The sequence below is a fragment of the Salmo salar genome, chromosome 19, assembly GCF_965601325.2.
Source record: "Salmo salar chromosome 19, fSalSal1, whole genome shotgun sequence".
NCBI lineage: Eukaryota > Metazoa > Chordata > Actinopteri > Salmoniformes > Salmonidae > Salmo > Salmo salar.
The window spans coordinates 57,784,963-57,808,612 of NC_138309.1; the positions used below are offsets into that span (position 1 = coordinate 57,784,963).

Genomic DNA, 23,650 nt, shown 5'->3' on the forward strand with positions numbered 1-23,650 from the left:
CTTAGCTAGTTAATGCAGCTAGCTAATTTAGCCTACTCAAACACCCGGCTCAAACAGAGGAATGCTATTTATGTTGGATAGCCTTAGCTAGCTAGCTAACACTGGAACTCTCCCAAGTCAAGGTAAGCTTTCGGTTTCATTAATTTATTGCAACCGGGGCCCGCTGGTGTAACTGCTAAACTGCTTGCTGTACACTGTACTGCGTGATTTGTCTAATAGAAACGTTAATTTTCAACTGTTGGACTAATGATTACACCCTAAATCAGCTAGATGCAGGCAAGAGTGTGCAAGGCACTACTGAATGTGCCACTGTCTTGATTAATCCAATTTGTCTCTTGACATGTGCACAGTTATAAACCTTAATTCGTAGGCTTGGTTGTAGAAACCTCATGATGAGTATAGGGAAAATTTGAGTATCATGTAATAGCCTAAACCTATCGATGTTACATTGAGCTGGGTGAATGGAAGAGAGTCATCCAATATGTTGTAATAGAAATAAAGCCATGCTCATAAAAATAAATAAACATCCTCCCTAATCTTAAAGCACCGACTGCCACTGACACACACAGACATTGCATAGAATATGTGTATTGGGAGATCTTTATATGTGGCTAATACTAAGAAATCCAATACTAAGTGACCAGTCTCAGTCGAGTTATCTCCCCAGGGGGACACTCAGACACCACTGCCTCTGCTACTAGAAAAAAACATTATTTCCTACTCTCTTCTCTGTCTCTTCTCTGACTTATGAATCCTCGGCCCCATCTACCCCAGCCTCTCTGAGGATAAAGTGGAAGAACAGGAAGAGAAGTAGGGAATCTTCTTAGAGGTTGGGGACTGACAGGACAACCTATCTGCATCCAGGCAACACAGCTGACTCATCCTTTTAGGAGTGTTTTTGTCTCAGAGCCAAGCTCTCCTGTCTCCTGCAAAATATATGAGAACTTCCCAAACTTAAGAGATACAGGTAAAGTCACTCAGCAAAGCCACTGTGGCTTGCAGAAGACTCTGGGCTCAGGATTAGGTTATATACTAAGCAAAAATCTAAACTCAACATGCAACAATATTTATGATTTTACTGAATTACAGTTCATGTAAGGAAATCAGTCAATTTAAATGAATTCATTAGGCCCTAATCTATGGATTTCACTTGACTGGGCAGGGGCGTAGCCATGGGTGGGCCTGGGAGGGCATACGCCCACCCACTTGGGAGACTGTCCCACCCAAGCAAGGCCCAGCCAATCAAAATGAGTTTTTCTCGACAAAAGGGCTTTATTACAGAAAGAAATAGTCATCAGTTTTATCAGCTGTCCAGGTAGCTGGTCTCAGACGATCCCGCAGGTGAAGAAGCCGGATGTGGAGGTACTAGGCTGGCGTGGTTACACGTGGTCTACGGTTGTGAGGCCAGTTGGACCTCCTGCCAAATTCTCTAAAACGACGTTGAAGGTGGCTTATGGTAGAGAAAAGAACATTCAATTCTCTGGCAACAGCTCTGGTGGACATTCTTGCAGTCAGCATGCCAATTGCACGCTCCCTCAACTTGAGACATCTGTGGCATTGTGTTGTGTAACAAAACTGCACATTTTATAGTGGCCTTTTATTGGCCCCAGCACAAGGTGCACCTGTGTAATGATCATGCTGTTTAATCAGCTTCTTGTTATGCCACACCTGTCAGGTGGATGGATTACCTTGGCAAAGGAGAAATGCTCACTAACAGGGATGTAAACAGATTTGTGCACAACGTTTTAGAGAAATAAGCTTTTCGTGCGTATGGAACATTTCTGGGATCTTTTATTTCAGCTCATGAAACATGGGACCAACACTTCACATGTTGCGTTTATATTTTTGTTCAGCGTAAAATAATTGATATGCATAGGTTATATTTAAACCTATTAAAATCTTCTCTGAGAGAATTTAAAGTCCCTTTCAAAGTGCTATGCTGGGAAATACCTATCAAGCTAACTAACGACAGAGGACTTGTGGTATGATGCAAATATGGGCAGATTACTGCAAATCTGGACAGTGCATGTGAATAGACTGTCTGTGGCAGAGACAAAGACAGACCAGATGCTCAACAAGAGTGCAGGTTCTATGCCAAGAGCAGCACGCCTGCCCCGAGGGAGGGGCTCCATAGGGTGCTGTTGATGTGGATCAGAGAGGGAGAGAAACCCCCACTGTTCGCCTGTCAGATCGTATTTCCCTGCTTTCCTTAACAGCAGTTCTAAAATAAAACCCGCCAGCCTCCTCTGATCAATACTGAGTGTGTGTGTGTGTGTGTGTGTGTGTGTGTGTGTGTGTGTGTGTGTGTGCACGTGAGTGTGTGTGCGCACGCATGTCTTCACTGACATTTTCAACCTCTCCCTGACCGAGTCTGTAATACCTACATGTTTCAAGCAGACCACCATAGTCGCTGTGCCCAAGGAAGCGAAGGTAACCTGCCGAAATGATTACCGCCCCGTGGCACTCACGTCAGCTAGCCAAGAAGTGCTTTGAAAGGCTGGTCATGGCTCACATCAACAGCATCCTCCCGGACACCCTAGACCCACTCCAATTCGCATACCGCCCCAATAGATCCACAGATGACGCAATCTCAAATCGCACTCCACACCGCCCTTTCTCACCTGGACGAAAGGAACACCTATGTGAGAATGCTGTTCATCGACTACAGCTCAGTGTTCAACACCATAGTGCCCACGAAGCTCATCAATAAGCTAAGGACTCTGGGACTAAACACCTCCCTCTGCAACTGGATCCTGGACTTCCCGACAGGCCGCCCCCAGGTGGTAAGAGTAGGCAACAATACGTCTGCCACGCTGATCCTCAACACTGGGGCCCCTTCAGGGGTGTGTACTTAGTCCCCTCCTGTATTCCCTGTTCACCCACGACTGCATGGCAAAACACTACTCCAACAACCATCATTAAGTTTGCTGACGACACAACGATGAGACGGCCTATACAGTGAGGGGAAAAAAGTATTTGATCCCCTGCTGATTTTGTACGTTTGCCCACTGACAAAGAAATGATCAGTCTATAATTTTAATGGTAGGTTTATTTCAACAGTGAGAGAAAGAAAAACAACAAAATCCAGAAAAACGCATGTCAAAAATTTTATCAATTGATTTGCATTTTAATGAGGGAAATAAGTATTTGACCCCTCTGCAAAACATGACTTAGTACTTGGTGGCAAAACCCTTGTTGGCAATCACAGAGGTCAGACGTTTCTTGTAGTTGGCCACCAGGTTTGCACACATCTCAGGAGGGATTTTGTCCCACTCCTCTTTGCAGATCTTCATTAAGTCATTAAGGTTTCGAGGCTGACGTTTGGCAACTCGAACCTTCAGCTCCCTCCACAGAATTTCTATGGGATTAAGGTCTGGAGACTGGCTAGGCCACTCCAGGACCTTAATGTGCTTCTTCTTGAGCCACTCCTTTGTTGCCTTGGCCGTGTGTTTTGGGTCATTGTCATGCTGGAATACCCATCCATGACCCATTTTCAATGCCCTGGCTGAGGGAAGGAGATTCTCACCCAAGATTTGACGGTACATGGTACATCACCACGTCCATCGTCCCTTTGATGCGGTGAAGTTGTCCTGTCCCCTCAGCAGAAAAACACCCCCAAAGCATAATGTTTCCACCTCCATGTTTGACGGTGGGGATGGTGTTCTTAGGGTCATAGGCAGCATTCCTCCTCCTCCAAACACGGCGAGTTGAGTTGATGCCAAAGAGCTCCATTTTGGTCTCATCGGACGACAACACTTTCACCCAGTTGTCCTCTGAATCATTCAGATGTTCATTGGCAAACTTCAGACGGGCATGTATATGTGCTTTCTTGAGCAGGGGGACATTGCGGGCGCTGCAGGATTTCAGTCCTTCCTGGCGCAGTGTGTTACCAATTGTTTTCTTGGTGACTATGGTCCCAGCTGCCTTGAGATCATTGACAAGATCCTCCCGTGTAGTTATGGGCTGATTCCTCACCGTTCTCATGATCATTGCAACTCCACGAGGTGAGATCTTGCATGGAGCCCCAGGCCGAGGGAGATTGACAGTTCTTTTGTGTTTCTTCCATTTGCGAATAATCGCACCGACTGTTGTCACCTTCTCACCAAGCTGCTTGGCGATGGTCTTGTAGCCCATTCCAGCCTTGTGTAGGTCTACAATCTTGTCCCTGACATCCTTGGAGAGCTCTTTGGTCTTGGCCATGGTGGAGAGTTTGGAATCTGATTGATTGATTGCTTCTGTGGACAGGTGTCTTTTATACAGGTAACAAACTGAGATTAGGAGCACTCCCTTTAAGAGTGTGCTCCTAATCTCAGCTCGTTACCTGTATAAAAGACACCTGGGAGCCAGAAATCTTTCTGATTGAGACAGGGTCAAATACTTATTGAAATGCATATCAATTTATAACATTTTTGACATGCGTTTTTCTGGATTTTTGTTGTTGTTATTCTGTCTTTCACTGTTCAAATAAACCTACCATTAAAATTATACACTGATCATTTCTTTGTCAGTGGGCAAACGTACAAAATCAGCAGGGGATCAAATACTTTTTTCTCTCACTGTAGGGAGGTCGTCAGAGAACTGGCAGTGTGGTGCCAGGACAACAACCTCTCCCTCAATGTGAGCGAGACAAAGTGATCGTGGACTACAGGAAAAGGAGGGCTGAACAGGCCCTCATTAACATCAATGGGGCTGTAGTGGAGAGGGTCGAGAGTTTTAAGTTCCTTGGTGTCAACATCACCAACGAACTATCATGGTCCAAACATACCAAGACAGTCATGAAGAGGGCACGACAAAACCTTTTCCCCATCAGGAGACTGAAAAGATTTGGCATGGGCCCCCAGATCCTCAAAAGGTTCTACAGCTGCACCATCGAGAGCATCCTGACCGGTTGTATCACCGCCTGGTATGGCAACTGCTCGGCATCTGACCGTAAGATGCTACAGAGGGTAGTGCGAACGGCCCAGTACATCACTGGGGCCAAGCTTCCTGCCATCCAGGACCTATATAATAGGCGGTGTCAGAGGAAAGCCCATAAAATTGTCAGAGACTCCAGTCACCCAAGTTATAGACTGCCTTCTCTGCAACCGCACGGCAAGCGGTACCGGAGCGCCAAGTCTAGGACCAAAAGGCTCCTCAACAGCTTCTATCCCCAAGCCATTAGACTGCTGAGCAATTCATAAAAATCTCCACCGGACAATTTACATTGACCCCGCCTCTTGTACACTGCTGCTACTTGCTGTTTGTTTGTAACCTATGCATAGTCACTTCGCCCCCACCTACATGTACAGATTACCTCAACTAGCCTGTACCCCCGCACACTGACTCGGTACCGGTACCCCCTGTATATGGCCTCGTTACTGTTACTCTTATTGTGTTACTTTTTATTATTTATTTAAATTTGAGCCTACTTGGTAAATATTTTCTTCTTCTTGAACTGCACTGTTGGTTAAGGGCTTGTCAGTAAGCATTTCACGGTAAAGTCTACACTTGTTGTATTCGGCACATGTGGAAAATAAAGTTTGATTTGATTTGGGGACAGTATGCTCATGTATTTCTGCCTATTACTATTGTCTGAGGGGGAGCGGCTGGGGGTAGGAGAGTGTCGAGACGGAACAATGGCCCACATGTATCTGATAGATAGCCAACTCCTCTCACAAATTCAACACACAAACCACGCGGCCAACCCCCAATCCAGTCTTCCACAACACGAGCAAACATAATCCAGCCCGAGGAGGAGGTATAAGGAAGGAGGGGGGAGAGAAGGAATAGAAATGGTGGATAAAAGGGTCTCTACAGCTGTCATTTCCACCTCAACCATCCACCCTATCCCTCCCAATGGATCTGCATCCGCTCTCTCACACATCTCCCGTGTTCCCAGCCAGCTCCAACCTAGACATCCCGCTGGAGAAGAAAGGAAAAATAAACACACCTCTTTCAGGTCGCTAATGGTTCGAGCCTGGCGGCACAGCGGGTTTAGAAATGTCCTTCAGTCACGTCACAACAGAGAGAGTGATTCATAGTTTAAAGCAGTTCCGCTGGCATCGGCAGCGCTACAGGTCAGAAAGAGATGGTTAGTGAGATGATGTTGGAGTGATTTCAACTTCATTGTTCACTTTACAGTTGAAGGTATGAATATAGAGTCTCGGTGACTCAACTGAAATCACAACAAGGTAGCCATTAGCCAATACTTCCGCTGTCTCGCCGAATTACACCTCCTCTCAGTTTCTTCTCAGACATGTCTCTTCCAGCCTTTTCTGCCCCAAAACATCCAATGTGATATTAAACCACAGAGAAAACAACAACAGGAAGCAACAACAAAAAATGGAGCTGCTCAAATGCAGGAACTCCAACCCTTCAAAACAGCCCAAAAACCATTACAATATTTAGTAAGCTGTGAGTGCGGATATCTTCCTCTCCTCCTCTATGTCTCTTCGTCCACCATTTTTTCATGAAAAGAAGAGCGATATACTCTAAAATGGGGGAGATTACTAAGTAGGTCATTTAAAAATGTCTTAGCAGCAAAAAGTCTATTGATCAAAGACCCCTGAACGTAGAGGAGGAGTAGAAGAGGAAGAACACAATCAATCTGAAGGAAAGAGAAAGAAAGAGGGAGGAGAGAGACAAGCACACAATAACACACAATAGCACACAATAGCACACACACACACACACACACACACACACACACACACACACACACACACAGAGAGAGAGAGAAAGCAGCCTAGCAGTGGAGCCGTGCAGTGAGGCTGCCAAGGAGCTTGTTGATCAAAGCCACTGTAGCCTAGGTCAGCTAAGTGCCTAATGTACAGTAGCGGTGGAGGGAGGGGTCAAGAGGCCTTAACTATAGAGATCCTATAATGTAACTCTACACTGTTAATCATGTGAGGTGGCAGGCAGCCTAGTGGTTAGAGCGTTGGGCCAATAACCGAAAGTTTGCTAGATCGAATCCTCGAGCTGACAAGGTAAAAATCTTGTTCTGCCCCTGAACAAGGCAGTTCCTAGGCCGTCAATGTAAATAAGAATTTGTTCTTAACTGACTTGCCTAATTAAATTAAAAAAAATAAAAAATGTGTCGTGACAGTGGAGGGTCAGCTGGTCCTGAAGGACACGTGTATTGTGCCGCCGTTCGTTACAACCTTCGCTGACAATAAGGGTTTATTTAATGTGCTTCAGAGAACATGATATGAAATATGAATGCATTATAAGAGCACGATAATTGAACAGGAGGGACTACCAATAGTAAAAATCCACTTCCAATAGGACTTCAACAGTTGGATTGGATCCACCACTACATGAATCGTCTCATCATGCCTACTGCTGGGACTGATAACGTCAGTGTGAACAGAACACGTTTAACGCATGGCAAAGTGAGAACAGCTCTACTCCCATAAGGGTAGAGTCACTATTATTATCAAGGGTGGTACAGAGTATTCATCAGTACTCCTAGACAGACTCCTAGACAAAGACACACATCCCCTCTTCGGCTGTCATCGGTGTCGAGATCCTCTCTTTATTGTTTATTTCTATTTAGGTCAGTGAAGAACAAATTCTTATTTACAATGATGGCCTACCCCGGCCAAACCCTAACCCGGATGACGCTGGGTCAATTGTGCGCCGCCCTATGGGACTCCAAATCAGGGCCGGTTGTGATACAGCCTGGAATCGAACCAGGGTCTGTAGTGACGCCTCTAGCACTGAGATGCAGTGCTTTAGACCGCTGCGCCACATGGGAACCTCCTTTAGACGATCAGCAGGGTCAATGACGGTGATACGTCCCGGAAGTGGACAAAGCAAGGGGCCACTTCCCCTGAGGGACCGTTGATAGTAGTACACACTCTACACGGACAGCTGAGTCTTCACACTGCTGGAGCCACAATGGCTTCACAACAGGAGTCTCCGTCCATCTTAAACCATCACGCCTGGCTCTTCAAATTCTACAGTTTCTCTTCTCCCCGTTCTGTTCAATAGGCCTAGCATGACACTGGTCAATGAACCAGAATCCCTCGTGTCTCTCTCGTCTTCTGAAACACCCAGTATAATCACATGGGTGGCTGGACCACTGAAGGACCATTAGGGAAATCAATATATCGATGAGGATGAGCCAAGCGGAGGGAAAGAAAAGCAAGAGGAGTGTCTTCCATGAGTTTCTTCATTACAGATGGAGCGACCGCTCCCTTTTAAAAGAGGCCTGGCTCTCACTTTGTCACCCCAGCCAAAATCAATAGATCAACGAAGACGCCATTCATTCCAGCTTATCGATGCTTCACGGGTTCGAGTAACATGGGGGAAGGGGACGAGGTTGCGTTTGGAACCGAGATAATAGAGTTGATCAGGCCCAAGCTGGAGGTGACAGGGGGAAAAGACGAATGGGAAGAAGCGAGGGATGAGAAGGATGAGAATGATCAGGAAAAAGAGTGGAGGGTAAAGGTCAAGCGGGGGCTACATCTCGGTATAGTGTACAAGGATCGAGAGGCTTGCAGCAAGATGGTAGAGTACATGGGTGTCTCTGTGTGAGCGTAGGTGGAAAGGCTGGAGGTATAGAGGGGAGGCCAGGGACCTTTCACTCCAGTCAGGGGAGGGGATGTCTGGGGCCGCAGCACCACTCTATGAGCATGGTAGAGGCCTGTTGACCTGCACCTCACTGCGTCTCTTACTGGTTGTTTGGTTGGCGGGCAGGCAGACAGCACTGCAGTGGTGCAGGGACCCACGCAGAGGGAAACTAGGTCAGATCCCATCTCTCTCAGACACACACACACACACACTCAGTCTACACCCCTCCCCTTCAATCACTCCACCAACCAACCGACCCCCCAGGATGATATAAAATATAAAACAGAGCAGGACTCTCTACTGTTCAGCAAAAACAGTGTGTGTGTGGTGGCTGTAGCCACATGTAAGTGTGTTATGATGACACACACGCAAACACACGCACACACCACGTCCATCCATTTATGCAGGAGGTAGCAAAAACACAATTTTACCGCATGTTTTTGGAAGGCAAATTAGTGTTTATATGGCTGTCTATCATTGGTGCTCTGCACCGTTTTAAATGACAGGAATATCATTCAATCCATCACCTGGATAATGTATAAGGATGGAGACAGATCCATTCATGGCAACAACAAAAAAAGATGAGCTTTAAAAATAAATAATACTCTCCCTCCCTCGAGCCCCCTGTTTCTCCCTCTCCCCCCTTTGTCCTTCCTACAGCTTCTGTTTACCTCTCTGACACTGTTTTTCTGCCTCTCTCCATCCTTTTCCTCTCTCCTTCTCCCCCCCCCCCCCCCAGAGGAGATGAGTTAGTTCTCAGCCAGCAGGGTTATTATTGGACTAAATATCAGACAAACATGGATCGGCTGGTCGCTATGGCAACTGCATCTGCAACACCGCACAGGGAGGGAGGGCGAGTAGGAGGGATAGAGGAAAAAAGGGGAGGAAAGCTGACAAACAAGGGGGGGCAAGAGAGGGAGGGGTAAAAGTGGGAGGGAGTGAAGGAGGGATAAAGGAGAGGGAGTGGAGGGGAGCATGACTTCCTTAAGTCTGAAATGCTCCACTCAGCATAAAGGGTGACCTTGATGGTGTAGGGAGACAAAATCACCAGTTAGCAGCACACCGACTCTGTCTGTCTTAGTGTCTTTAAACATGATGATGACGATGCCATCTCAAATTACACAGGAAAGTGCAACACGGCACATTTGTTCACGCTGAGCAGCACTTCTTCAAGGTTTGAATATTCATCACACTTCCGTTGTACTGACACTGCAATAACACAAACTTAACGGGTCGTCTTTCTCCGAAAAGGAAAACAGATGCCTACTTCTCTGCCCGGGGAGGAGAGCAGAGAGGATTCGCCAGAGCAATCAGGGGCCTCAGACTTCTGCTACATGACCGACAACAAGCCACAGATCAATGTTACTCTTCTCTCTCTCTCTCTCTCTCTGCTGTGAATGAGTCAGCAGTATGAAGCCCATAGCCTCTGTATTGATCTGATGTAGCTCGTTGGTTATGTTCTGACCTGGGGCTGAACTGAGGGCTTGAACTAATCATGTAACTACGCTGCCCTGTCAAATCTGGGCCAACCTCAATCTGTGACACATAAAAAGGGAATGACGAGGGAGAGTGAGAGAGATGGGGGGGGGGAAGAGAGAGAGAAAGAACAAAAGAAGAGAACTTGAATGAAACGAAACAACAAAATGATAGAAAGACAAAGCAAACAGTTAAGTCCAATAACTGGTGTCACACAGACCTGAACAGTATAACAGTGCAGAGTGTCTCATATCTTTAGTCTGTCGAGCACCCTCTCTTCCTGTCTCTCCCTAGTGCTATTAAGCGAGTTACGCTTTCCTTCTTATTACCGGGTTAGGCTGGGCCCAGAATAACACCATTCATCTACACAGTGGGAGAATTCCTGGAGAGAGAGAGCGAGAGAGAGCGAGAGAGAGCGAGGGAAGAAAGAGAGAGCGAGAGGGAAGAAAGAGAGCGAGAGGGAAGAAAGAGCGAGAGGGAAGAAAGAGAGCGAGAGGGAAGAAAGAGAGGGTGAGGGAAGAAAGAGAGCGAGAGGGAAGAAAGAGAGCGAGAGGGAAGAAAGAGAGCGAGAGGGAAGAAAGAGAGCGAGAGGGAAGAAAGAGAGAGAGGGAAGAAAGAGAGGGTGAGGGAAGAAAGAGAGAGAGGGAAGAAAGAGAGGGTGAGGGAAGAAGAGAGAGAGGAAGAAGAGAGCGAGGGAAGAGAGAGCGAGAGGGAAGAAAGAGAGCGAGAGGGAAGAAAGAGAGAGAGGGAAGAAAGAGAGCGAGAGGGAAGAAGAGAGCGAGAGGGAAGAAGAGAGCGGGGAAGAAAGAGAGCGAGAGGGAAGAAAGAGAGCGAGAGGGAAGAAGAGAGCGAGAGGGAAGAAAGAGAGCGAGAGGGAAGAAAGAGAGCGAGAGGGAAGAAAGAGAGCGAGAGGGAAGAAAGAGAGCGAGAGGGAAGAAAGAGAGCGAGAGGGAAGAAAGAGAGCGAGAGGGAAGAAACAGAGGGTGAGAGAGTTGGGAGGAAAGAGTGATAGAGAAGAGAGACCGAGAAGAGAGGGCATGAAGAAAGAGAGGGCGAGAAGAGCACGAGAGAGAGCGAGCGAGAATGAAGGAAGAGACAGGGATAGAGACACACACTCATCCATCCATCGTTTGCCTTCACAAGGATCTCTCCCTCCATCCCCCGTGTCAATACTTTCTGGACTTACAGTAGTCACTGAAACAGCAAGACAACCTGGCACAGAACGCTCTTTTCTCAGAACCCAGTAGTTCAAATACAGCGCTACACAACGGCGAAACAAAGCTACATCTAGGACAGAGACAACCGCGACAGAGTCATCTCTGTCAGGGACTAACACATCTCACAGTGGAACTTTCTCATTGGATCGGGTTCCACTGGAGCACAATGTATAGTTTAGAAACCAGAACAAAGGGAACCGTCACTATATGGGAAAGTAGTGAAGTAGGTCCGAGTCCGAATCAGACGGACATAGAGTAGATAAACATAGCTAGACGTTGGAATTTGGACGTGAAGACAGAGTTTGTGTATTGCTGGTCTTTCGCCGATTTAGCTTCTTTATAATTCCTGAGAGAAATGAATAATTAACAAGGAGGCTATTTTTAGGACAGGCGTGAACTAGTGATCGGGTAAGCTGAATGTAATGCACATGTAATGTACACTGACTGTACGAAACATTAGGAACACCTTAATATTGAGTTGCATCCCCCCTTTTGCCCTCAGAACAGCCTCAATTCGTCAGGACATGGACTCTACAAGGTGTCGAAAGCGTTCCACAGGGATGCTGGCCCATGTTGACTCCAATGCTTCCCACAGTTGTGTCAAGTTGTCTGGATGAACTTTGGATGGTGGACCATTCTTGATACACATGAGAAACTGTTGAGTGAGAAAAACACAGCAGCGTTGCAGTTCTTGACACAAACCGGTGATCCTGGCACCTACTACCATACCCCGCTCAAAGGCACTTAAATCATTTGTCTTGCCCATACACCCTCTGAATGGCACACATACACAATCCATGTCTCAATTTGTCTCAAGGCTTAAAAATCCTTCTTTAACCTGTCTCCTCGCCTTCATCTACACTGATTGAAGTGGATTTAACAAGTGACATCAGTAAGGGATCATAGCTTTCACCTGGTCAGTCAGTCTTTCATGGAATGAGCAGGTGTTCCTAATGTTTTGGACACTCAGTGTGTATCAGGGTCATATACAGTCGACTGTAATGTACTGCATGTATAAGCAGTGGCAAATCCTCCTCCTGGAAAGCTGCCGATGTGCCCTTGAGCAAGGCACTTAACCCATAATTGCTCCTGTAAGTCGCTCTGGATAGGAGCGTCTGCTGAATGACTCAAACGTAAATATAAAAACTTACTGGTTATGCATACAGGCTTTTGATCCAGCCCTGCAGTAACACACCTGATTCTACTTAAGAGTTGTGGTGTGTTGTGTTGTGCTGCAGTGGGGTGCATGTCAATAGAACAGAGGTCTGGGCTAAATATAGGAGAGAGAGCAGAGTAGAGCAGCTCATCACCTTAAATATTTAATCTCTCCTCTTCTGAGTTGGAGGGAGAGGGGTAGGGAGGGAAGGAGGAGAGAGGAGAGGGAGGGATGGGGGAAAGGGAGGGGGGGTAAGAGAAAGAGAGAGAGGAAGAGAAACAAATAGAGGAAGAGAAACAGAGAGACAGGGAAGAGAAACAGAGAGAGAGGGAAGAGAAACAGAGAGAGAGAGAGCGAGAGAGGAAGAGAGCGAGAGAGTGAGGAAGACAGAGAGAGCAAGAGAGGGAAGAGAAACAGAGAGAGAGGAAGATAAACAGAGAGAGAGAGAGGAAGATAAACAGGGAGAGAGAGACGGAGGTACAAAGAAGAGGAATGAAAATAGGGGAATGACAAAAAAGGAAAAAGGGATGAGAAAGGAAAAGAGCGAGGGAGGAAGTGAGAGCACGGGGATATAATCCGTTTTCATGCAGAAGCGGCTGGACTATTTGTGAATTTCTAGACAACTGTTGTGCGTCACAGCCGATAAGAGGGTTATGCTCTTATTCATATGTGGAGCAGAATTCGCCGCGTCTGTTTTACTCTCAACAGATTTGGCCCCGATACATTCTGAGAGGGCGCCTATCTACTCGTAAAATATGACAGCTTTGACATTTCATGAACAAACCAGTCAAGTCGTGAACTCAATCTGAAAAGTAGTCTTTTGAGGGGACAAATTCTGAACCCCCCAGTGAAATAAGCCTCCATATTGAAAGTTGGAACTCTCATACACTAACTACACAGAGAAAGAACCAGTGTTATTTGGAGTGCGCCTTAAACTTAGTGTCACTATCACTCTGCACTACACATGCTGTACATTTGGGGAATAAAAAAGCCAGCCATTGACTCTGGGTCCCTGTGTGTGATGTAAGCTCTATGGCGCTCTGATCAGTATTGTGTGGGCTGTGCACCACGCTGAAGGACAGATTACAGGTTACATCTACAGGGATGTGTAGGGCACATATATCCCTTATTGATGTGACTTGTTAAATCCACTTCAAATCAGTATAGATAAAGGGTAGGTGACATGTTAAAGATTGATTTTTAAGCCTTGAGACATGGATTGTGTAGGTGTGCCATGCAGAAGGTAAATGGGCAAGGCAAGAGATTTAAGTGCCTTTGAACGGGGTATGGTAGTAGGTGCCAGGCGCACCAGTTTGTGTCAAGAACTGCAACGCTGCTGGGTTTTTCACACTCAACAGTTTCCCGTGTGTATCATGAATGGTTCACCACCCAAAGGACATCCAGCCAACTTGACACAACTGTGGGAAGCATTGAAGTCAACATGGGCCAGCATCCCTGTGGAACGCCTTCGACACCTTGTAGAGTCCATGCCCTGACGAATTGAGGCTGTTCTGAGGTTAAAAGGGGGTTGCAGCTCAATGTTAGGAAGGTGTTCCTAATGTTTGTCGTACTCAGTGTACATGGACACACACACTGAGATGTCTCGGCGTGGCCTTTTGTTCTGGCCATGTTTCATTGTGATAGATGGGCCTCTATAGGAAGCACATGGAGACCAATTAAGAGGAACCCAATGGCAGAGGGCTTTTTCTCTCTCTCTCGCTGAGAGCGCGTATACAATGAGACATGATAGCATCGGAGCAGAGGCGTGTTCAGGCACATTCCCCCACAAAATAGACCAGAGCAAGGATATGATAAAGTGCCTTGGCTTAATTATAATGTAGGTATTCTACAGCTGGGTAAACATGCTGCAATCATCTATCATACATTACTCAACTATCATACAAGCCCCAACATAAAAATAATATGACATTAATGCTTGTTCTCTTGTCCAGGACAAGTAAAAAAATAAATAATTGTCGCACAAGAAGAATGTAGATTTAAGATGTCTGGAATGGACAAGCAAAAAAAACAAAACAATGAAAATCACACAAATCACAAGCATTGGAATAATATACAAATCAATGTGTAGGTGATATGCATATTGGCTACAGCCTCGCGTCCAAACCGATGCTGACATGAGGAAGGTGCCAGAAAATGGAGCCAAACTTTAATGAGACTTTTAATTACATAAATATAGGCTAAACGCCAGTCAGGTTTGACAAGTATAATGAAGGATAATTACCATTAACGTCTAAAAGGCTCGATTTCGTTGACGTTCTCAAGGCACGGTTGGTTCAGATCAAACGGTCAGAAGACCGGAGAGTGAAGGACAGTGCCTGACGCGCACCACACATCATCCACCTTGAATCTGAGCAAAGGTGGTCAGCATATGTGAAACTATTTAAAGATATACATACTTGTTTAAAACCTGGATATTTAATGTCCTTTTATGAAGCATGTCTTACCTTGTTTCAAAGTAGCCTAGCCTAGTCAAAATACGACTAAATGTTGAGGGAATTACTTAAACACTTAATATGTCATTGAAACCAGCATTTTTCACGTTAAGATTGGTTTTCAAATCAACTTTATTTGATCGTGCAGCAGCAAAAGGCATAATCCTAGTCATATTAGTAACCCACGCTAGTTGATGCATCTTTAGATCTCCTCTCTTCATTTGTAACGGATATTTTAATCTCTGTCAAATGAAACCACTCGTGCGTGCGGTGCACTTCTGAGAGCGGTGTTTTGACGCTAATAGCAATTTGGAACATTAGTGCGTAGCCTACAGCCATGGGCACATTGTTGATCTTATAATATGAAGAAATACAACTTCATCAACATTTTAAGATAAACGGTCTGACCTGTTGCATCTCCCTCATTGCTTTTTTATTTTCTTTATGTTCAGCGGTATGAATTTTGGATCTGTCGTCCCAGAACTTTTGAACCGTAGACATATTTTTAATCATCCAAGGGACAACGGGACACCTTTAATTACCAGCCCTGGAGAGAATTATTTTATAAAAGACATACAAAGTATTTGGTTATAATTGTAATGTTGTAATATTTGATAGGCTACCTAGGGTGGCCAACCATCTTCCAGGAGAGCCTTAAAGGGGCAGTGTTGTATTTTGAGACAGCCTTGAATATGCAAAGAAGCCAACAGGCAGAGTGTAACTTACATTTTTGTCTGATTCTCTGTGGTAAAAAAAAGATAGTAATGCATTGTATTTTGTAAAGGGGTTCCTTTCTTCATACAACTACTTTTTTTGGGGGGGGGGGGGGACAAGTGACTTGAGCTTTTGGACAAGTAAAATAAATCTGTCTTCCTTGTCCAAAGGACAAGTGTAGAAAAAAGTGAAATGTCAAGCCCTGGTATATAATAGATGTACAGTACCATATCAGATGGGACAGTAGAGCAGTTGAAATCTGCTGCGTGTGCAGTTTTTCCAGGGGTGACCGAAGGGACACTGAGTAAGTAACACAGTAGGTGGGGGCTGGCCTGGACCATAATCTCCTTTCCTGTCTGCACATCTGAGAGAATGCACCATACAGAAAGTACTGGACTTTGCTTACAGGAGAGCACAGGAGGCTGCTGAGGGGAGGACGGCACATGTTAATGGCTGGAACGGAGTGAATGGAAAGGCATCAAACACATGGAAACCATGGATTTCATTTCGTTCCACCGATTCCGCTCCAGTCATTACCATGAGCCCGTCCTTCCCAATTAAGGTGCCACTAACCTCCTGCGGAGGATAGGTTCTGTATAGCTGTACTGGTTCTATGGCTCCCTGCAGACACACGTCACAAACATACGGAGACAGAAAGACGACTAGAAAGATAGACTCACCCACTGACCGACCGACCACCTGACCGACCGACCAACAGACAGAAAGGCAGACACATGCATGGCACACATAAACACCCACTGGTTACCTTTTGAAGTGGCTGAGCAGGGTGCCCACCAGCTCTCCAATGCGACTGTCCCCGGCAGGCACCATGCCCTTTAGACAAACCACCAGGTCCCGGCTGTCCTTAGTGTGGAACACCACCAATTGATCCTTACCAGGGGACACACTGATCCCAGTCACCTGGTAGGACAGAGAGAGAGGACACACACGTAAGCACGCAGACACACACACACACACACCAGGGGAGTTTGAGTTAGCGCAGCTCAATGGACACAGCAATACACTAGCGGTTCTCAGACTGAATCAAAATTGCAATCCATCACCCCTCATTTGCTTAGTAAGGAAAGGGACCAGGGGTTATTCTGACATGCTCCTTCATAGACTGCAACAGATAGGTAAAACCACAAAGTTCTGTGTGTAACGTCTGGCTGCTACTGTTCCTGGTGTGATTTTTTTATTTAACGGAACATAACATCTCTAAGGAACATAATGAAGATATTATACTGTTAAATAAATATGAACTGAACCGAGCAGAACTGTGTTTGTAAAATAACAAAATGTGTTTGCTCATAGAGGCTGAGAAGAATGTGGCCAAATATCTTCTTCAAGATAGAAATGTTTTCAGTTATTGATCTTGATCCCACAGGACTAATCAATGACTTCTGATCGAGGTTTGTTGAACCAGCCAGTGTGGTCAGATGCCAATATTCTGCAGGTGTGTAGTTGGGCTTTACTGAGCTCTGCAAAACCCCACCAAATGTGTTAGACCTAGCCCTAACCACTATTTAATAGCATCACAGGTAAACACCGCTTAAAGGTTAGGGCTATGCCTAAAGGTCATGGTGTGTCTTTACCTCTCTCTCAGACACCCCGCTCTGTCTCTCCCCCCTATCTTTCTATCTCTCCCACAGGTCAATACAGCTCAGAGGTTAGGGTCTAATGCTCATAGCTTATAGTTTCTTACTTTCTTTCCCTCTATCTCTTTCTATCCCTCCCTACCTTTCTTTTTCTAGCCCTTCCCCTTTCCACTCCTTCCCCCAGTCTCTGTGAGTCCAGGCCCCATTAAACACAGTGTAGAGTAGACTATGGAATGAGTCTTACACATTACCTGTTGTATAGCACACTGTATTACTTATACAACTAATATAAGGACATGAGACGGGAGTAGAAATTAACGTGGGCATTATTTAATGCGTTTTACAGGAAGAACATTCCAAGTGTTTTTAACGTAGGTAAGCAAGGGGGGGGGGGGGTTACAGGTGCCCTAAAGGGACAAAACTAGAATATCAATACACAACATTACCCCTTTAAACCAGCATCATACTGGGACAAAATAATAATTATTCCATCTCCATCAGATGAAGCAAATGTGACAGCTCCACCATGGCAACACGCGTCAAGGGGTAAACAACCAATAGCTTGCTGCTTCACCAATAGCTATCTGCTTCACCAATAGCTAGCCGATATAACTGAAAGTGAAATGAGCCCAGGGTTTAGAAACGATTTCAACAGGTATACTCCCAACACCACATGCTCGTGTTTGTGACAGCATATTTAAATGAACAGGTTAATTGATTGGAACGAGCCTCATTTCTTTCTAATGAGTTGGGATAATGAAACAGTCAGATTGGCGTTTTTCGAGTCATTGAAATCAAATATTATTAGTCACATGCGCTGTATACAACAGGTGTAGATCTTACAGTGAAATGCTTACTTACAAGCCCCTAACCAACAAAGGAACAAGTAATTAAAATAACAATAGCGAGACTACATACAGGGGGCACCAGTACAGAGTCAATGTGTGGGGGGCACCAGTTAGTCAAGGTAATTGAGGTAATATGTACATGTAGGTAGAGTTATTAAAATGACTGTGCATAGATAACAGAGTAGCAGAGGCCTAAAAGAGGGGGTAACAGGGGGACGGGGGAGACGATGCAAAAGGTCTGGGTAGCCATTTGATTATTTTATTAGATGTTCAGGAGTCTTATGGCTTGGGGGCAGAAGCTGTTTAGAAGCCTCTTCGACCTAGACTTGGCACTCCGGTACATGGTAGCAGAGAGAACAGTCTATGACGAGGGTGGCTGGAGTCTGACAATTTTTAGGGCCTTCCTCTGACACCGCCTGGTATAGAAGTCCTGGATGGCAGGGAGCTTGGCTGCAGTGATGTACTGGGCCGTACGCAACCAGTCAGGATGCTCTCAATGTTGCAGCTATAAAACCTTTTGAGGGCCTGAGGACCCATGACAAATCTTTTCGGTCTCCTGAGGAGGTTTTGTCGTGCCCTCTTCATGACTGTCTTGGTGTGCTTGGACCATATTAGTTTGTTGGTGATGTGGACACCAAGGAACTTGAAGCTCTCAACCTGCTCCACTACAGCCCCGTCGATAAGAATGGGGGCGTACTCGGTCCTCCTTTTCCTGTAGACCACAATCATCTCCTTTGTCTTGATCACGTTGAGGGAGAGGTTGTTGTCCTGGCACCACACGGCCAGGTCTCTGACCTCCTCCCTATAGGCTGTCTTGTCGTTGATCAGGCTGTTGTGTCATCGGTCAAACTTAATGATGGTGTTGGAGTCGTGACTGGCGGTGCAGTCATGAGTGAACAGGGAGTACAGGAGGGGACTGAGCACGCACCCCTGAGGGACCCCTGTGTTGAGGATCAGTGTGGCGGATGTGTTGTTACCTACCCTTACAGTCTGGGGGCGGCCCGTCAGGAAGTCCAGGATCGAGTTGCAGAGGGAGGTGTTTAGTCCCAGGGTCCTTAGCTTATTGATGAGCTTGGAGGGCACTATGGTGTTGAACGCTGAGCTGTAGTCAATGAATATCATTCTCACATAGGTGTTCCTTTTGTCCAGGTGGGAAAGGGCAGTGTGGAGTGCAATAGAGATCGCATCATCTGTGGATCTATTAGGGCGGTATGCAAATTGGAGTGGGTCTTGGGTTTCTGGGATAATGGTGTTGATGTGAGCCATGACCAGCCTTTCAAATCACTTCATGGCTACAGACATGAGTGTTATGGGTCGGTAGTCATTTAGGCAGGTTACTTTAGTGTTCGTGGGCACAAGGACTATGGTGGTCTGCTTAAAACATGCTGGTATTACAGACTCGGACAGGGAGAGGTTGAAAATGTCAGTGAAGACACTTGCCAGTTGGTCAGCGCATATTCGGAGTACACATCCAGGTAATCCGTCTGGCCCTGTGACCTTGTGAATGTTGACCTGTTTAAAGGTCTTACTCACATCGGCTGCGGAGAGCGTGATCACACAGTCGTCTGGAACAGCTGATGCTCTCATGCATGTTTCAGGGTTATTTGCCTCGAAACGAGCATAGAAGAAGTTTAGCTCATCTGGTAGGCTCATGTCACCGGGCAGCTCTTGGCTGTACTTCCCTTTATCGTCTGTAATGGTTTGCAAGCCCTGCCACATCCGACGAGCGGCGGAGCCGGTGTAGTATGATTCGATCTTAGTCCTGTATAGACACTTTGCCAGTTTGATGGTTCGTTGGAGGGCATAGCGGGATTTCTTATAAGCTTCCGGGTTAAAGTCCTGCTCCTTGAAAGTGGCAGCTCTAGCCTTTAGCCCAGTGCGGCTGTTGCCTGTAATCCATGGCTTCTGGTTGGAGTATGTACAGTATGGTCACTGTGGGGACGACATCATCAATGCACTTATTGATGAAGCCATTGACTGATGTGGTGTACTCCTGAATGCCATCGGAAGAATCCCGAAACATATTCCAGTCTCTGCTAGCAAAACAGTCCTGACCACTTTTTATTGAACGAGTCACTGGTGCTTCCTGCTTTAATCTTTGCTTGTAAGCAGGAATCAGGAGGATAGAATTATGGTCAGATTTACCAAATGGAGGGCGAGGGAGAGCTTTGTACGTGTCTCTGTGTGTGGAGAAAATGTGGTCTAGAGCTTTTTCTCCCCTCTGGTTGCACATTTAACATGCCGATGAAATTTGGTAAAACGGATTTAGGTTTCCCTGCATTAAAGTCCCTGGGCGCCTCCTCTGGATGAGCATTTTTCCTGTTTGCATATGGTGGAATACAGCTCATTGAGTGCGGTCTTAGTGCCAGCATCGGTCTGTGGTGGTATGTAGACAGCTACGAAAAATACAGATGAAAACTCTAGGTAGATAGAGTGTCTCGTGATAAGCTGTAGACCACACTACCTCAGGCGAACAAAACCTTGAGACTTCCGTAGATATCGTGCACCAGCTGTTGTTTACAAATATACAAAATCAATTGATTGTGTAATGAAACACTGAGAATGGAGTTGTTTTTTTATGCAAGATGTTGTTTGATTTTGTAAATGTCGTGTCGGTGGATAGCAGGTAGCCTAGTGGTTCGAGTGTTGGGCCAGTAACTGAAAGGTTGCTGGATCGAATCCCCGAGCTGACAAGGTAAAAATCTGCCGTTCTGCCCGAGCAAAGCAGTTAACCCACTGTTCCCCGGGCTCCGAAGAAGTGGATGTCAATAAAGCCAGCCTCCCTCTATGATTCAGAGGGGTTGGGTTAAATGCAGAAGACACATTTCAGTTGAATGCATTCAGTTGTACAACTGAAGAAAAAAAACAGCAGGTCCGGGACAAGGTAGCACATCCGTTGAACAGGTCAGGGTTCCATAGCCGCAGGCAGAACAGTTAAAACTGGAGCAGCAGCACGACCAGGTGGACTTGAGTCATCAGCCCAGGTAGTGCTGAGGCATGATCCCTTATTGATGTCACTGGTAAATACACTTCAATCAGGGTGAATGAGCAAGACAAAATATTTAAGTGCCTTTGACCAGGGTATGGTAGTAGGTGCCAGGCGACAGAACTGCAATGCTCCTGGGTTTTTCACGCTCAACAGTTTCCCGTGTGTATCAAGAATGGTCCACCACCAAAAGTTCATCCAGCCAACTTGACACAACTGTGGGAAGCATTGGAGTCAACATGGGCCAGCATCCCTGTGGAACGCTTTCAACACCTTGTAGAGTCCATGCTTTGATGAATTGAGGCTGTTCAAAAGGGCAAAAGGGGGGGTGCAACTCAACATTATCAAGGTGTTCTTAATGTTTTGTACACTCAGAGTATATTGATAAGATCATCTTTGAAAACTAACAACCACCAAAACAAAAACTAGACAGTCAGGGAGAAGAAAAAATTCCCAAAATGTTATGGCATGAGGAACCCATTGATTTTGTTATGATGTTGGAGTCACTCAATGTTGGAGATAACCTAAGAACACTCATAAGCCATGGCAAAATGTGTAAATTTGCAGGAAATTTGTTTAAAACAGCAACATTTTGTCTTTGTGACCAAAAGGTCAGAGACCACTCCCCCCCACCCATGCTAACTTTGCCACCGCTGATGAAAATAATCCTAGGTGAAACAATGCATGTTTGGAGAGATGGAAAGAGAGAGTGAAAGAGAGTGAGAGGAAAGACAAATAACCTCTATTGGAAAGCGGAGCACATCTAGCAGCCAGGCGATTTGTGCACATGCCTGAACGACACCAAACATCAGCTGATCTGCCCCCCCCCCCACATGGTCGCCATGACAACCCAGTCTCCTGGGAAGTTGGCATGACAACGGCGGAGGGAGAGAGCAACGGCCAGAGAGGGAGAGGGAGGAAGATGGCAGGAAGCAAAGGGAATGTGTCGGGAAAAAGAGGGATGAGGGAGGTAGAGAGGGACGTACAACGGATATTTTTACAACATATTATTATTTTTTTTTTACAAGGACACAACAGTTAACACACTAACGATCGCTGTATGCACCACAAGGTGGTGGTTAATTGACCTATAAATCGGAGGTAGACAGCCATGACTCCTCAGTAGCATGGACGTATGGGGAGCTATCCATCTTCTAGTGGATGCGTCTCAAATCGCACCCTATTCCCTACATAGCGGACTACTTTCGTCCAGAGCCCTATGGACTACAGGGAATAGGATGCCATTTGGGATGCACAAATTGCCGCTGGCTCCTGCAGGGGCAGGAAATAAACACAAGGGCAGCCAAGGTTTAGTGTGGCAGCAACGCAGATAGCTCGCTAATCTACAGGCCTTTCCCCCTCCATCTGACCTTCAAGTAATCGACGGTTCCTCGTCATGCCTCGCTGGCTCCCCTAGCAACCATACGTCTCCATCCCAATCTACTCTCTTTTTTACCTTGACCAGCTCTCTGGCTCCTATAAATGACATTCTGAATAATGGAGTATTTCGTCATAAGATTGTGTGTGTGTGTGTGTGTGTGTGTGTGTGGGGGGGGGGGGGGGGGGGGGGGTGCAGTTACAATATATGATGTCATAGATGCAATATGTTGTGGTGTGTGTGTGTGTGTGTCTGTGTACCGGTGCAGGTGGGTGTGTGGGGTAGCTACAATACATGATGTTATACATGTACAGTACCAGTCAAAAGTTTGGACACACCTACTCATTCAAGGGTTTTTCTTTATTTTTACTATTTTCTACATTGTAGAATAATAGTGAAGACATCAAAACTATGAAATAACACATATGGAATCATGTAGAAACCAAAAAAGTGTTAAACAAATCAAAATATATTTTATATTTGAGATTCTTCAAAGTAGCCACTCTTTGCCTTGATGACAGCTTTGCACACTCTTGGCATTCTCTCAACCAGCTTCATGAGGAATGCTTTTCCAACAGTCTTGAAGGAGTTCCCACATATACTGTGCACTTGTTGGCTGATTTCCTTCACTCTGCGGTCTAACTCATCCCAAACCATCTCAATTGGGTTGAAGTTGGGTGATTGTGGAGGCCAGGTCATCTGATGTAGCACTCCAACACCTCTCCTTCTTGGTCAAATAGCCCTTACACAGCCTGGAGTTGTGTTGGGTCAGTGACCTGCTAAAAAAAACAAATGATAGTCCCACTAAGCTCAAACCAGATGGGGTGGCGTATCGCTGCAGAATGCTGTGGTAGCCATGCTGGTTAGGTGTGCCTTGAATTCTAAATAAATCACTGACAGTGTCACCAGCAAAGCACCCCCACACCATCACACCTCCTCCTCAATGCTTCACAGCAGGAACCACACATGCGGGGATCATCCATTTACCTACTCTGCATTTCACAAAGACACGGCGGTTGGAACCAGAAATCTCAAATTTGGACTCAGATTTCCACCAGTCTATTGTTCACTGCTCATGTTTCTTGGCTCAAGCAAGTCTCTTCTTCTTATTGGTGTCCTTTAGTAGTGGTTTCTTTGCAGCGATTCAACCATGTAGGCCTCGATTCACGCTGTCTCCTCTGAACAGTTGATGTTGAGATGTGTCTGTTACTTGAACTCTGTGAAGCATTTATTTGGCCTGCAATCTGAGGTGCAGTTAAGTGTAATGAACT

General features: G+C 45.9%; 1 protein-coding gene across 3 annotated transcripts in view; it reads right to left on the reverse strand.

The window, feature by feature from the left end:
- The window catches only part of LOC106579321 (unconventional myosin-Id-like), a 128,030-nt gene that overhangs the window by 8,319 nt on the left and 96,061 nt on the right, over positions 1-23,650 (reverse strand). For all 3 annotated transcript variants that reach the window (XM_045702477.2, XM_014159139.3, XM_045702478.2), the window contains one exon: positions 16,336-16,490. In XM_045702477.2, coding sequence (XP_045558433.2) covers positions 16,336-16,490 — 155 coding nt within the window. The remainder of the gene's footprint in view (positions 1-16,335; positions 16,491-23,650) is intronic.